The sequence below is a fragment of the Diabrotica undecimpunctata genome, chromosome 2, assembly GCF_040954645.1.
Source record: "Diabrotica undecimpunctata isolate CICGRU chromosome 2, icDiaUnde3, whole genome shotgun sequence".
Taxonomy (NCBI): Eukaryota; Metazoa; Arthropoda; class Insecta; order Coleoptera; family Chrysomelidae; genus Diabrotica; species Diabrotica undecimpunctata.
In genome coordinates this window covers 168,054,445-168,072,311 of record NC_092804.1, presented here as the reverse complement: position 1 = coordinate 168,072,311, position 17,867 = coordinate 168,054,445, and the positions used below count along the sequence as shown (strand labels likewise).

At 33.4% G+C, this 17,867-nt stretch overlaps 1 protein-coding gene across 9 annotated transcripts in view; it reads left to right on the top strand.

The window, feature by feature from the left end:
* The window catches only part of Sarm (sterile alpha and armadillo motif), a 368,252-nt gene that overhangs the window by 340,374 nt on the left and 10,011 nt on the right, over positions 1-17,867 (top strand). For all 9 annotated transcript variants that reach the window (XM_072523938.1, XM_072523936.1, XM_072523939.1 and 6 more), the window contains 2 exons: positions 15,117-15,368; positions 16,460-17,763. In XM_072523938.1, the coding sequence (XP_072380039.1) occupies positions 15,117-15,368; positions 16,460-17,763 (1,556 nt within the window). The remainder of the gene's footprint in view (positions 1-15,116; positions 15,369-16,459; positions 17,764-17,867) is intronic.

Genomic DNA, 17,867 nt, shown 5'->3' with positions numbered 1-17,867 from the left:
TACTATATTTGGCAGTTGCACTTTTCTCGTGAATTATAATAAATAGCGCAGTATACCAATGACTGGGCCATTTGCCGATTATGATTATATCTGATTGTATAGTTTCCACAGTATTTGGTGACCAGGTTCACCCATGTTCTGCAAAAGCTCGGCTGTAACATCATTGCAAGCAAGTGATTTATTTCTTTTAAGGTGCTTTATGGCCTCATCAATTTCAGATCTGGTTCTAGGTTTGTTGGTGTGATTTCTAGTGCTATGATGTGATTATTATTAGAAGTTTTTCATTTATTTTCTGTGCAGTATTTTTTCCAAGTGTCCAGAACCGACTTACCATATTATCCGTTTCGAATGAATGTCATAACATATTTAAAATAAGAGAAAACTTAAACTAAATATTTAATTTATTTAACTACTGAATTAAATAATCAATATTTTCAAAAATGGTTGTTTTGTTTTCAAAATTATTTATTTTGTAATTATTAATTTTTTGTATTCTTGTATATTATTCACGATAACTTATTTTAATTTTGGATTTTGTCCTGCTGAAATTTGGATTTTGTGGATTTAGTTTTGTCTTCCCTAAAAATTATTTTTTTTTAAACCAACCCAAAAACTTTTGACCATATACGGCAGTTAATATCCTACCAGGATCCTTTTGTAAGCTTGTTTATGTTTTAATATATGTAAATTAGTTAAATAATGGGTTATAAACGATCCAAAGCCGCAAAAATGATTCACGACAAATCGTTTTACTACGTCAATTAAAATTTCGTACTCAATCAAAATAAAGATGAATGAATTAGTCATCGAAAGTAACTCTTCATAAGTTATTTTAAGGATTTTATCATAAGAGCCTGGCCGCAATTATGATTTATATACTATTTAAGAAGTGTGTAAAAACCATAGTAAAATTTCATAACTCGGTTTCATTTCTTGGAAAATTTTAATATTGGCACGTACATAATATTCTATAATAAACACATCAAGCTCTGTATACGTAATCCGTTGTTTGATATAATTCGGAAGTGTACAAAACCATTATCAAATTGTTTATAATTATTTAGATCAGGAGCTTGTTGAAAATCACGTAACCGTGTCCCACAAGTAAAAATAAAAAACAAAAAATAGAAAATAATAACAAATAGTGTTTATAATAATATATAATGTAACATACTCTGTTTATGTTATGTAATATATAGAAATATTGATGTAAACGCTTCTTTTCTGTCAACGAAAACAAAAACTATCTGACAACAATAATACTTGGGTGCAAGTTTAATGGAATTTTGGTCTGTTTTAATAGCAGTTTAGTAAAATACCAACGCATAATTTTTTTTATTTTTGATTTTACTTATATGGTTTTTATTAAACACGAATGAAACTGTTGTTTGACTTGTCGGATCAAATGGACATGGACATGGAGATAATGTCTCCATTTTTTAATGCTCCAACGGAAGCATATGCTTCTTTTTCAATTGCAGGATGTTTTCGTTCAGAATATGTGAGGGTACGTGAGAAAAAAGCAACGGATCTACCAGATTGACTTAGCTCGGCAGCAATAGCAAATTCAGATGCATCTGTTTCAACAACGAGAATTTCTTTTTCATCAATTATCCATAGAAGTGCATTAGCTATATCAGTTCTTAACTCCTCAAGAGCAAATACCAAGTGTGAGCCTAATGGAAATTTCTTGCAATCTATAAACCTCTAATTTTTGTTGAAAAATTATTAACCCATTTTGAGTAATGTGAAAACGTTCCAAGTACCCTCTGAAGACTTTTAGAATCATTAGGAACTAATAAATTTAGTAGAGGCTTCAATCTCTGTCTGAATCAGGTTTCATTGTAGAGTTTTCTATTGTATATCCCAAAATATTTATAACTTTGATTGTAGTGACATTTATTTTGATTTAAACTAAACCCATATTTTTTAACGGCATTAAAAAATTCTGTAAATTTAAATCATGGCTATCTTGATCTGGATAAGGATTGAATTTAAATAGCCACTTCCAATTGAACACAGATTTTACGGCAATTACGCCGGATTAATTGCGGATATTTCACGCAGGTGACTACTCGTTTACAGATAAAAAAAAGTGAGATTTTTTGTAACAGAAATAAACCTGGAATAATAATTATTTGACAATAATGACAGAAAACGTGGTGCCATCTGGCGGATGATAGCATTTTAGCAATGTTTTCAGAGGTGAGTTGACGACGTATTAGTTTTTATTTGATAGAAGTTACTGTGGTTGCCTACGGAGTAGAGCCAAATTGTTGTTTTCTACAACAATAACATTTCTTTTTGTCTATTTCCTCTTGGAAATATTTTCTATTATTTCTTCATTTAATTTTCTGTCGATTATACATCATATAACACCTAGAAATAACAAACAGGAATGGATGACAGAAGAGGTTTTACAATTAATGAACAAACAAAGAGAATCTAAAGGAAAAAATGGCAAGGACGGAGAATACAAAAGACTAAATAGAATAATTCGAAAAAAAAATAACCGAAGCAAAAGAGAAATGGCTGGAAACAAAATGCGTGGAAATAGAAGAACTACAACAAAGGCACGATTTTTTTTAATTTACATAAAAAGGTAAAAGAGTTTACTTCGACTACCAAGAGAACGACTTTTCACAGCATGCTGAACACGGATGGCAAACTGCTAGAATCAACGGAAGATAAACTGAAAGAATGGGAAACTACATTAAAATTCTTTTTCACGACATACGAGAAGAACCAAGATTGGAAAATAACAACGAAGGGCCAACAATTCTGAAATCTGAAATCATAAATGCAATTAATCATCTTAAAACAAATAAAAGCCCAGGTCCAGACGGAATATACCCAGAAACGTTAAAATTAATCAGTGAAGAAAATATCGAAATATTTGTCCTTTTATTCAATCGCATTTATGATACAGGTAAAATACCCCAAGATTGGCTGGAGTCAATATTCATCCCACTACCAAAAAAGCCAAACCCACAACACTGCAATGAGTTCCGTCTGATAAGCTTTATAAGTCATGCAGTAAAAGCAATACTAAAAATCGTACATAATCGTATCTATAGAAAGTGCGAAATATTCATCGAAGACGATCAGTTTGGATTCAGAGCCGGCATGGGAACGAGAGAAGCCCTGTTCAGTTTACTAGCTCTCGCCCAAAAATGCTACGACCAACAGAAAGATATATTTATATGCTTTATAGACTTCGAAAAAGCATTTGATAGAGTAAGACACGACCTACTATTAGAACGTTTGGAAGAAGTCGGTTTAGATGGAAAAGACATCAACTTCTTAAAAAACTTGTACTGGAACCAAAACGCCAGAGTTAGGATCGAAGGTTCCACATCCGCAGAAGTAGAAATTAGGAGGGGAGTTAGACAAGGATGTGTTCTGTCGCCTCTGCTGTTTAATCTTTACTCCGAGTTTCTATTTAAAGAAGCATTGGAGGATTCCAAGGATGGAGTCAATGTGAATGGCGTAAATATCAACAGTATCAGATACGCCGATAAAAAGTGTTAATTGCGGATTCCGACTTAGGTCTACAACGACTCATCGACAAGACCAACTCGACCTGTGAGCAATTTGGTATGCATTAAAAAAACCAAAGTGATGTCAATCCGAAAAAACCAAAACGTACCTCAACCTTGCACAATAAATGGGCACATTTTAGAACAGGTCAATAGATTTAAGTACCTGGGATGTTGGATCGATAGCAGCCTAAATCCTGATCTAGAAATAAGATCGAGAATAGAACAGGCCAGAAAATCTTTCGAAAAAATAAAAAAACTGCTTTGTGATTCTCGAATAAAACTCGAAATTCGACTACGTTTATCAAAATGCTACGTCTGGTCGACTCTTCTATATGCAGTTGAAACGTGGACCCTTAAAACATCAACCGTAAATTACCGGAGAATACCGGAGAATACTCAAAATTTCATGGACATCGCATACCTCAAACGAAGAAGTGCTGCATAGAATAGGCAAGGAAAGAGAACTTTTTAACACAGTAAAAGTTAGAAAAACATCATACCTAGGCCACATACTGAGAAATAATAAGTACCAATATGCCCAACTTATAGTGAAAGGAAAAATCGAGGGAAAGAGAGGCCTAGGAAAGAAAAGACTATCGTGGCTCAGAAACATCCGACAATGAACAGGGCTAAATTTTGAACAGCTAATAAGAACAGCTGAAGATAGAGAAGAGTTTAAAATTGTAGTAGCCAACCTCCATTGAGGAGATTGCACTTTAAGAAGAAGAATACATCATATGTCGATAGAATGTAACAGGCTCCGACTGTGGTTACGTATGGTCTTCAAATTCATTTTTAAATTGACATAAGCCCCTGGAATCCAACGTCATCAAATTTATCAAAAGGAGGAATTTGAAGGGATTTTTTCTCTAAGCCCAAATGATACACATCTAAATATGATGAGTGAAGAAATGTTTCTTGGAAAAAACAGATTTCTAGAAACAAAATAATGCCTACATTAGAAAGTGAATGAGCTACATAATGTGGATTATGAACGGCTACAGAGCGATAAAGGAGACTTAGAAATATTTAGAAATTAATAAAAGAAGAACCAGTATATACATTATTAAGTCTTCGTAAAATAATCTTAGATTGCAAAATATTATGTAAAATATTTATTTGTAAAAAGTGGCTACTATGAAATCATTTCTTAAAGCACACATTACTGTATAAAAATCCACGAAACAAGTTTTGACATGTTTTATTTATACTTAATATCAAATGACCTTGAAAAATTGCATTTGTTGCGTTTTATTTTATTTTCTTAATTAGCATTGTATTTTTAATACAATTCGTGGGATTTCCTTGAATTATAATTATAAATCTACGAAATATTTTCCAATCAAAACCACGACTATAAATAGCACAACTTTTTATGTCACTTTTCCTCCGGTCAGATTACGTGTCCAAATTATTTAGCTGTTGTTTTTCCACGTGCCCCATAATTGTCTCTTGGTCTCGATGATTTATTTTTCTCTTTCTTCTTCAGAATTACATGTTTCTAGTTCTTGTGATTCATAAACATCTTTCAAATTAGATTTTTTGAGGCTCCGCGCTCTTACCACTATGAGAAATATTATGAACGAGCAATTTATTTTTATACAAGGTCTTTACTTTTTGTATACCATTTTGATCCATAAGCTGCAATAAAGGTGTGTAGTTTGGTGGAAGATGGTTTGGATATTACCATCATTTTATCTAAGTTCTTATTTATTTGGGTGGCCTGGACCACTGTCAAGGTCAAGTCAAGCTTTTATGGGCAAGATGAATCTTTTCATGAAGTTCTTCACTTCTGGGACAAAGACTTTATGGAACCATTCACTAAATACCTCTCTTGTGACTCAACTTATAAATTGGTTCTTGTAGGAGACTCGTAAAAAGTTTTTGAAAGATCTGGAATTTTTAGCTTTACGAATCACTAACAAATACCACTTGTGTGTTCCAGTAGAACTATGAACACGACATAAATGTCATTCCATCTTGCTCTCTTCTTTACACGATACGAATGTTTTGTTGGGCAGTAGTCTCCAAAACACACCACTCTAGTCTGTATTTGGATTTGGTCAAGACGAAAACCCTAGTTCTTCTACTTTTTCTTTAAAATATTGGATAAATGGCTGTGCTACAGATTCGATGCTTGACAATTTTTCGCTCAATATAGTTAACGGATGGATACCAAATTGCTTTTTAAATTTATCCAGTATCAGCAACAGATAAGGAAGGGCCTGGAATACTACGACCGCTCATGCATTTCCTCGCTGCCTTAGGGTATGTTCATAACGGAGACCATCGCATCCTATCCTCGCCTAGAGCATAGCAGTGACAGTGAACGCTCGCGTTTAAAATAATACATTTATTTTACCTGGCGATCGATAATATGGTACGATCCTATGGTTGGAGCGAGGTTAGGCGCTTCGTTGTGAGCGCCTACTAGCAGAGGAACTTTGACCATCCAATTCGAAGTATGCTCTACGTAGATTTTATTTTTAGTGGATTATTATTAATTCTTGCATTGGTAATGAAATAAAAACACATTTTAAAGGTGAAAAAAGGCTCAGGAAAGAGTCTAGGTTAGTAAAACGGGACCAGAGCCCCGGAAAAGGGCTCCCAGCGTATAGGAGACCTTGTATGGGAGCCGACAAGACTAGCCTATGACTTGAAAATGTCCCATATTTATACATTTAATTTTTTCTCGATATGGTCATTTTCAGGTCAATTGCCCAATAGTGAAAATTGTAGAGGTTTTGAGACAAGGCGATTCGCATCGGAGTGCGTATTAGTCCACGACGAAGGGCACGCGATGACACCAGCCAGCCAACATTGGCACAAAAATCATCTTTCTTTGTAATGTTTTTATAAAATTCGGTTACTTTTGCGTTCAGAATTTCTCCAGATACAGGAATGTGTTTAGAACGGCTCTTTCATGAATCTATCTTTTGTTTTCTTCTTCTTTACATCGTGTATAGTATACATACATACATATTCTTTTGTCAATTGACACGTTTTCTCCACTATCAGAACTTTTTTAAAATGTCCATTTTATCTTTCAAAGCTAGAGTCTTATGTTTCTGTTTACACGACTTTTTTAACTATAATATTCTCACTTAAAACAACAGGGAAATCTGTACGCACGTCTACTTGACAAGATTTGGGGTTAGACTTTTTGATGTGCATACGTGGTGTGTGTTGAATGACGTGGAGCGGTATGCGCGGGCGAATGGTGCGGGATTAGTGAGATTCTACTGTGGTTGTAAAGCAAAAAGCAATGCACCATAACTCAATACTTAAAATTTTTAGTAAACCATTGCTGCTTTTATTAAACAACAAAATATTTTCCGAATATGAATAATTGAATTCTTTTACACTCAAAATGATCCAGACACGTGACTAATATAGAGTACAAATTTATATAACAACGTTCATCTCTCGTGATCAGTTTGGTTACATTTTACGTTGTGGAATGTTGTGTCAAAAATAATCAAATGATTTTTTAAGTTTTCGCGAGTGCTCCAAGGATACCTATATAGTTTAAAAAGTAATTGAGCATTAAAAACAGGTATAAATGTTCGAAGTGCACCTGGAAAAACCCTTTAGATTTTCTAGGGGAAGCTACAGAATGGCTCCTTTAATACAGGTGGGTTTACTTATCTAATATATTTAGGTAGTTCTTTAGCTTTAACGTTTTTCCACTCGGTTTCTTCTTCAAAAGAGCCCTTTGTGATATTAAATGACTCTTCATGAGCACATATCAACCCATAAGTACCCGTCAATGAGTCGACTTCTTTTATATCGAGGAGCACATGGAGATCCATTGATAAGTTTAATTGGAGTATCTTTTATTGACCGATTTCATCATTGAATAATATTTAGTCCGAATAGTTCTTTGGAATAAATGCTGTCTTGATCCTCATTGGAGCAGTTTTGTAATAAATTGTCTCCATGACAATCTTATAGAAAGGAAGTTGCAGCTATGCTCGTATTTTCTAATTTTGTCTTCGGAAGTACTTCTAGAAGACCCAATCTGCTTAGCAAACTTGCAACTCTTGCTAAGTCTCATGAACATCAATTTTGGAACTAGTGTTGTTAGTTTCTGGGTCTTTCTTAGAGCACCCCTTACTTTTTGTATTAATACTTTTGTCCATTCTAATCGCACGATTATGGAAAAAATTAAGATCCATACCTACACAGCTTCCGATCTATGTATAAGCCATAATATGAAAGGAGGTGTGCCTTGTTGCTTCTAGTAGACCCTTCCTGATAGACCTTTTTAACAAGCAACTGCCATTCAGTTTTGGACACGGTATAATTTGCCTTTATCTTGCATAATGCCGCCCTCTTGGTCATTTGGCAGCAGTATGTGTGGCTTAAGTCTCATCAGCACGCCTAAAATTAAAACAGCAACATAAGGTTAGATGCTTCGTAGAAAACATGTCTACCACTCAGCTCCATAGTCGGCAAGATACTAGTGTAAAGGTGAAATGTTCTTAGGGTTAATATTTTTGGTTTTCTTATTGTTAATTTGTTACCTTCTAGGGTATTTCCATAAGTTTTTTCTATTATTTTATGCCAGCTCTTTTCAAAATGTTTTAAACCAATTTCAGTACTTTTCCTATTTTTAACGGAATTCGTGTTTTCGATAGTGTCAATTAAATTACGGCCCAAAGCGTTATTTCATAATAATATGCTGTAATAAAAAACGGATTTGAAAGCGTTTTACGAAAAGTAATCTACAGAGAGAAATTTACCAAAACTACTCAATACTTTATAGCGAACTTTTTTTCAAATATCTCTTGTGAATAACCTACAAATTGTAAAATAATCTATTTATTATCGATGTTTCGACTTGCAGAGAGATTGGAAGCCACTTTTACAATAAAACGTGTCTTACAACCAGGAAAATATCTGGATACAATTCTAACAGAGTAAATATTTGATTTAAATACTTGTTTTTCACTCAAAAAAATGGAAAAGGTGTAATAAAATGTCTAAAATTAGTTTGATTTGTTCCCAAGGTAACAAAACAGTTGGTTTATTCTAAAAGTTGAATGTATTTTGAAAACTCTGGACTTGATCTCGAACTTGAAATATAAATTTTAAAAAAGTTTATTATTTTACCATTTGTAGTTTATTTCCAAGAGATATTTGCAAAAAATCTGAGGAACTACTACTCTAGAATTTTTTTTTCAATTAATTTCACTCTTATTTATTTTTTTTTACTTTTCAACAACTTCATTTATCGCATCACAGTAACCAAAACAATCACAATTACTATATTTCTTATTCAAAGACTGTAAATATTTTTTCACGTGTTTTATGAAAAATATGGATACAAACTTCATCTCCCGAGAACCAAAATATATATCACACATTCTGACGTTGGGTGTATACTTTACGTAGACATTTAGTGATGGCACTGGTCCAAAGGAGCAGATCACTCTTATTTTTAAACAACATTCAGTCTTTAGCAACCGATCAAGCGATTTGTAGATATAAAAAGCGCAATAAATACATTTTTTTATATTATTGGCCAATGCACAAGCTTACAATCCGAAAGTTCTATAAACCAATGTGTTAAAAAGTGAGATTTTCTTTGTGTATTTACATGATGTGATATTTGAGAGAATCCAGTGAGTTTCTAATATTAGAAGGTGTCTAAATTGGAGGTGAAAATAACACGCGTATTATTAACGATCTCTACAAATCAACCGGTACCAAATGGTGTGAACTGTATGGATAATGTGCATCTTTTTGTACAAACATAAATCTGATGCCATGTGATTTTGTGTTGTGTAAATTATGTGGAACTTTATTAGTGCCCTTGGATCATGTCTGCACCTTGGTCAGTTAAAGAAGGAGCACTGAAGAATAGAATTATGGATGGTGATCAACAAAAACAGGTTAAAACTAGGATGCATTTGCCGCCAAAATTGAACTTTCAATTGATTAATGATGTAAGATATGTTTATGTACATAAACATAATTTATTAGTGGTTGTAAAATTTTGTCTGTTGATATTTAAGAAAATCAAGTTCGTAATTAAAAAAAAATCATATGTGTTTTAAACATTTTCATAGCTTTTGTTTGGTTTAATATTTATTAGATTTTTTTTGCATAGTTAATTATATAAATATACTAAAACAAAAAGGTTTAACTTCATGTAACGACGACATCGACTGATACATCATTGAGGTGACAGTGCAACTTTTATCCAATGTATTGGTTATGAAATTGCAGCGATGCCATATATTTTTAGTTTTCAATAAAAATATCCAATTTTTTGTTTGCTAATCATCACCAATATTTTTTTATAAATACACCAATAATATAATATATTAATTTTAAGTATTTGCTTGAATTGTTCCGATTAATGTTATTAACTATGTTCTGAACAGATTGGTGGATGGCATCAGATTTTTATAGCTATAATGTACCTCGTTGATTTGCTGCTAAGGGTTAATTGGGTTGCAGCGCCGTTAGCAGAAAGAGTTTTTTAAAATCCCTAGTTTATTAGCATCGTTGTACAGACTTGGTATTACGATTCTATCATATGCTGCTTTAAAGTTGACAAAGAAGTAGTAGTAGAGATCCATGTTGTACTTTAAAGCTTTTTCAAGAATTATGTAAAAAATAATTGTAGATTTAACCAGATTAAGAAGATCTGGTTAATGGTAGATTGGCATGTCTGATATTCAAGAGATATGTTTCTAGATATGTTATAAGCGGTATTCAGAAGGGTTATTCACCTGGTTTCTATTCTTGGTAAATGGGCATATCAAGTCTAGGCTACATTTCTCTGGCATTTCTTTCTGTGACCAGGTCTTACCAAACTGTATTGCCCATGTCGTGGGATATTTGTTATCCGCCATGTTTAAACGACTGCTGGGATTTCATCACTGCTTGGGGATTTGCTAATTTTTAGTTTTTGTATAGAAATTTTCACTTCATCCCTAAATGCTGCCTAAATTTCTTGTTTCGGACCTCTAATGTTCTATTGTTCTATTGGTTTATAACACAATACTAAAATTCTAAGCGCTAAATTCTTAGAAATTATAATTGAGTTCTATCGACTACACTGTTGCCGGGTTGTGATTACAGATACTTTATCAACTTTTCTTCCCATTGGTCATTTAGATCAGGTAGTCGATAAATCCGGCCCATTATAACGAGATGCAGAGATTGGTTTACTTCAGTCTTTTCTGTCGCAATGGGAGAACGGGTCTGTATTGTAACGCTCAGTATATTTGTATTATATGTTTATGGTTTGTTCCATTTTTTTTTTATTCAAACTTATATCATCCTTATCACGAAAACTACTTTGATCTCCTCACGTCCTCCCCATGTAACTCGATTCACCATTCGTTCTTTTATAATATTACTGTAAAGTCTGAAGACAGAGTGTGTTACACTTTATCCTCTATAATAGGCTGTTCCATGTCTCTATAACAAATGAAAGACGCTAGGGACCAAATCTGGCGAATACCGTGGATGCTCCAACAATTCAAACTTTAGTTAATGAATTTTAGTTATTCTCAAAATGCTCATATGGCACAGTGGGTGCTAGGCCCTGATGAAAAAGAATTTTTTTCTTCTGTAAACCAGGTGTTTCTTAACGATTTTTTTCTTACAGCTGATCTAAAACGTTACAATAATATTGATAATTTATTGTTTTACCAGTTTGCAAGTAATCCACAAACAAAATTCTTTTCGCATAACAAAAAAATAATGCTAATATCGTCTTGGTTGGTTTCTGGACGCGAACTCGTTTCATAGGCGAAGAACTAGATGTACACCACTCTTTAGCATTTTTTTTGAGTCAGGATTATGGTAATAGACCCAAGTATCATCCATAGTGATGAATCGACGTACAAAATCTACTTCCTGCGTTTTCTTTTTGCGTTTTGTTCCATTGTTAGCGAATGCGGCAGCCACTGTAAACACAGTGTTCTGAAACCCAATAATTTAGTCAAAATATTACTTATATTGCCCAATAGAATGTCTATGGCTTCTACTCAATCTCTTTCAGTCACTCGACGATTTTCCAATACGATATCCTGTATTTTTTCTACGATTTATGGTGTTGTTCCTGTTTTTGGACACCCTTGACATGGATGATCTTCAAGGCTTGTACGAACACGTTTAAATTGATAACCCATATATTATACTGTACTAATTGAAGGCGAAGAGTCCTTGTACACTTTTTTTTAGGCATTCTTCCATTGTTATGACAGTTCTTTACCTCTTAAAAAGCAATTAAAAACAAAAGCAGGAAGTTGTAGTAGCGAGTTTGGTCCATGTTTTAAAAGTTATATGAGGAGTTCTTTAGATCGGGAAGCTGGTCCATTTTTCTTATTCATAATAATTTCCTTCTCTTCAATTGGTGTTCTTGAGTTTTCTTTTATAAAAATTGTCTCCGACTTGAAAGAGTCATTGTTATTTTCGGAAAAAAAATATAGTGATGATGAGTAAAAAGTCAGTGAAAATTAAAAACAAAGTTCTTTGGATGTTCCCATAATTTCTCAAATATAAAACTATAAAAGAACCCATTTTACGACTGAAAATACACACTCAGTCGCTTGCTCGTTGTGTACAACTTATCGTTTTCTTTGTTTGCATTTTCTGAACACTCTACAAAGATTATTCAACTACTCTATTAATAAAATGTTAGTGAAAAGCGGGAATTTAGGTTAACAAATATTCATTTCAGGCAATTATCCAATTTTAACTCAACGCACGATAAATTAATTTGAAGTTTATGTTAATCGCAGAAATAAATATTTTTGCTGGAAACAGTAAACGCCATTAAATTGCAGAATTCAGTTAATCAAAAATAAGTTACAACCATTTTATTGGCGTTTCAGCTATAAATAATGATCAATAATTTATATTTTTTAATGTAGTACGTCTATAGTGATATACACAAATAAACTGTATGCTTCTGCGATGACAACTGCTTTTATAAACTCAATAAAGTATTTCAGAATTATGAAAGAACATAAACAAGATCAAAAAGGGAAAACAATGAAAAAAATGTAAATGTTGGCCATGAATGGCATAAAATTCAAACTGCTCTAGAAGCTTAAGTAAGGCCAAAAACAATAAATGTTTATCGTAAATGCGAGGAAGCTCAAGCTGCTCTAGTCTCTGTTGGAAAAGAATCGCTCGATCCACAAATAAAAAAGAAGCTATTGGATGACAGCAGAAATTCTTGAACTTGTGGAAGAACAAAGAAAATTAATAAAGCAAAAGACCTGGATAAATACAAAGAAAGCCAGAGAAATATTAGAAAGAAAATTCGAGAGACAAGAGAGAGATCTATCCGACAGATGCAAGGAATTAGAAGACCTTAGCCTATACGAAAAGCATCAAAGAGATAACAGGTGCTAGAAATATCGGAACAATAGAATATTCTTACAAATAATTCAGATTACTGATGTGAAATAGAGATTGCTGTAAATGGATAATGGACTACTACTGGACCACTTAGGTAACTATGCCATCAGGATCTGTGATGACTTGGGCCAGGGATATCGTCCATTGACCTGCAAGAGTGTAAGAAGTCCAAGAAGTGATCGACAAGAATCGGGGCTTTTAGGAAGCTTTACAAAAAGCAATTGACAATGGTCAGAAGATACCTGAAGAACAGAATAAGTACAAAAATTGGCGACAATGACGGTTTGGGGACCACTCTGTAGCTTCAGTGCTGAACTCGTCGCTTATCTCTTCTTTTATCCACCTAATTGTACAAGGTGGATGAAGTACAATGGTCCATGAGGTCGTTAAGGGGTAGAAAAGTTTCTACAATTAACTATGGGCACTTATCGTCTATGCTTCGCCTAGTTCAGTCTCTCAAGTGTGAATTCGTCTTGTCTTAAACTATGAATTAAACAATGAACATTCAGTTGGTAGCAAATAAAACAATGAATTAACTAATCATATTTATTTAGCATAAAACAAACAAAATAATAATATTTTGTACAAGCAAACCCTGCCTATTGCTTTACAATAAACAAATTTAAAATTGATACTTATGGCTGCATGTGGTTGACAGGGTAAGTTGTTGATGGCTCCTGATGGTGGTTGGATGGTTGAGCAGATTTCAAGTTGATGGAACGCGTTGTAGTTCTACATAATACTTGAGTGATCTTGAAGACAGCTGCAGAGGTGTTTAATCCATCGGGTTCTTTAATAAATTATTCCATAAATTACTCCATAAACTAGAATATAACACAGGGTGTATTATCGAGACATCAAAGGGGGTTAACTTCCTTGCCAATTATTTTACAAAATGACAATTAAACAAATAGCAGATGGCAAGGATAAAGTGAAATAGAATTATTATTAAAATTAGTTAAGTTTTGTAAGATTCCTACATGCATAAAATCGAAAACGTGGCTTTGGAAGAAGTGAGGTTATGAATATTGAAAATACTGTTAGAATTATAAATTATAAGTTACAATGAAAGTACTCAGACTGCAGACCATAAAATGAACCTTATTTCATATTTTTTTCTTTTATAAATTTCAACTATACACAAAAAAATATCCCACCACGTTATAATTGCCTGAATTAGTGGGGAGTGGAGGCATATTTGTAGGTATGATTGTCTACCTTCAGATTCTCATGTTGATTCGATTTTGTGACTCCATATATTTTGTTTTGCTTAGGCTAACTACTTATAATTATTAAATATATGTTAAAAACTTAAACATTTCTATGTATTCAAGGTATAAGATTGACGCTACTTCCATGGATGCTATTGTTACATATTCTTTACTTTTATAGATGTTCAGAGAGACTCATTAGACTTATTCGTATACGTGTATAAACACGTTATCATATCTCTGAGATCTTTCTCCTGTTATCCCATCATCCTTTTACTATTGGTGTCTAGGCTTATCAGCTGTTGTATTCTGTTTTTTCTTGTATATTTTGCTTTATTTTTCACGTTTTTACAAAAATTTACAAAGTAAGTTATTTTTAAGCGTCTTCATTTTCTTCATAAACTACCCCATTATAAAACTTTTATTCAAACCATTTCCTTATCTACAATTTTGATGGTAGATCTCAGCTACAACTTCTACAAGATTTTAAAAGCTTCTATAGATATATGCCATTATAAATCACCCTGTTAACACAACTCGTTGTGTTCATGTTACGTAGTTGAACACAAGGTGCTAAAAATTAATTAATAATTTGTGATGGTTTACAATTTATTTGCCTATTTATTAAGCGAGTAATTTAATAAATGATATATTATTCAAGTTGTCCCACTCTTTTATTATTCTATTTATTTAATAGCTATTTCACCTTTGTCCCCTTCACATTCACCTTGTATGTACAGTTAAATATTTCAGTGCTACAACAATATTATTATTAACTATCTTTTTTAGGTGTGTTTTAGTTTAATATCAATTTACAAAAGTTAAAATTATCAGGTAATATAATCCAAGTAATCGCTAAACACCACACTTCTCGTTTTCTAAATTACTTTTACGTAATAGATTTATTTAATAATCGTAACCCGTCATATACAAACAACTTAACTTGATACCTAACCTCACTAATTTGTTGCAGGAAGCTAGATCGCTCAAAGCTGGAGATCTCAGTCAACAGGAGTCCAAAAACCTGGCTCAAACAAACATGAAAGTTACAACAGACAAGTTCAGTAGTGAGAGAACAGCCATGGAATCGCAGCAACAAAGGCAGACTGTTACAGCTAGCGGCTTTTACAATCAAGAACAACACAGTTCTAGCACAAGCCACATATACACTTCTTCTTCTTCGAAAGGTCTTAGCACATCGGCAAAGATCAATGCAACAAGACAGGTAATTTTTAAATAAATATATGCCATAGTTGAAATAGAAGCATCATTTTCTCTATTGCCTGGTCGTATGTCAGCATTTTATCTCATTTCTACTCAATCATTATTTTGTAAATTCAGCTCTTTATTTTTCTATTGATGTTTTGTTCACTTGTTTTTTTATCTCTTTTCTTCCTTTCCTATTGTTTGAAAGTTGAAAGTGACCCCAAAATATTTGTCATTATTTAATGGAATCCTCTTGATATTGTTTCGCATTCTAGTTATATATCCAGCACAAATAACTTATGCTGTTGGCTCACAGCTTTATGATTACCTTGCAGTCCCTATATTTACATATATCTTCTTTTTTGTCATGAGATAATATATTTAAGACTGATTTTGAGTACTTGAATAATAATGTGACTAAGTTTATTCTATTATTTTTAAAAGAATGTATTATGAATGTATATAATCGTCATAAAAATGTTCTGAAACCGTTTTCAGTTGCAGGTCTAAGTCAAATATCATATTTATATGAATTGATTGTAATGACATTTACATTTTCAACTTTTCACTCCGGAAATCTTTCCAAAAAAGTTATTCTTTTAAAATTACTATAAAAAAGATAGCGATTGCTTTATCCCGAGGCAATTTTGCTGGGTAAATAAACAATTAGATTTTGTTTATTCTCGTCGCAGATTTTGAGACGCAATTAGTATGTTTATGACAACGGAATATTTATGATATAAAGCGTGAAAAAATATGCTACAAACATAATATTTAATAATCGCCATGTCTACTTCTGGTTCCCAGCATCATTTCTATATCCAAATCATTATGTATCACTTTATATCGTCTTTTGGGTTGATCGAGATATCCATTAAAATTACCTCTGTATGTAAGGCAGTTTACCCTGTTGAAATATCTCAAGTATATATCCTTACGGACCAAAAGCTTTTCTATCAATCCCTCACAGTCCGACCTGGGTCATATGCAATAATTAATAACTCGCGTGTGATTTTACGTACTGTATTTCCAATGTTCCAATACCCTTTCCCGATTTTCCCATTCATTAATAGTAATAATTTTATATTAATAAATGTTTTATATTTACAGTTTCACTTATTAAATGGCACACCTGAAGAAACGATATTAAACACATCGTTAGAAGATCTCGAAAGTCTCTCAGCCACTTCAGATGTCCACGATATTGAAAGAGCAAAACACAAATATTCTACATACTTAGACGATTCTATTAGATGCCTTCAAAAACTAGATCAAAATAAAGATGCACCCTTAGTGTTAGATAAAATTAATGATGTCATGCGTAAGGCATGGGCAGTACCGACCTATGGTCATGAACTTGGCTATGCTCTATGCAACGCACTACGGAACAGCGGTGGATTGGATCTGATAATGCAGAACTGTACAAAATCGGATAAGAGTCTTCAATTTGCTAGCGCTAAATTACTAGAGCAGTGCCTTACGGCTGAAAATAGAGCACATGTAGTAGAACACGGTCTAGATAAAGTTGTAAATGTAGCTTGTGTCTGCACAAAAATTTCAAATTCTGTCGATCATTCAAGGGTAGGAACCGGAATATTGGAGCATTTGTTTAAGCACAGTGAAGAAACGTGTAGCGACGTCGTTAGGCTCGGTGGTTTGGACGCTTTATTATTCGAATGCAGAAAAAGTGACGTAGAAACCTTAAGACACTGTGCTGGAGCTTTAGCAAACCTTAGTTTATATGGCGGTGCCGAAAATCAAGAAGCTATGATAAAGCGAAAAGTTCCGATGTGGTTATTCCCATTAGCATTCCACACCGACGATAATATTAAGTATTACGCATGCCTTGCCATAACCGTATTAGTAGCTAACCCCGAAATCGAAGCTGAAGTCCTGCAATCTGGTACTCTTGGCCTAGTAGAACCTTTCGTAACTACACACAATCCTTCCGAATTCGCGAAATCAAATCTAGCTCACGCTCATGGGCAAAGTAAAACCTGGTTGAAAAATTTAGTTCCTGTCTTAAGCTCAAAACGTGAAGAAGCTAGCAATCTAGCCGCCTTCCATTTCTGCATGGAAGCCGGAATAAAGAAACAGCAGGGAAACACTAACATGTTCTCTGAAATCGGTGCTATCGAATCCCTAAAAAAAGTAGCCAGTTGTCCTAATGCCGTCGCCTCGAAATATGCAGCTCAAGCCTTAAGGCTCATCGGAGAGGAAGTTCCTCATAAATTAAGTCAACAGGTGCCGCTATGGTCTGTGGAGGATGTTGAGGAGTGGGTAAAACAGATAGGATTCCCAGAAGTTTCGATTAGTTTCGTAGAAAGCAGAGTTGATGGAGATTTGTTATTGCAGCTAACAGAAGAAAATCTTAGGGATGATATTGGTTTAACGAATGGCATAAAAAGAAAACGGTTAGTAATGTTTTACTATATTAATAGTCAAGTCTAGTTTTAATGATACCGAAATAAAGGCAAACAAGTATAATTTTTTAACAATTTTACTCTTCACATAGTAG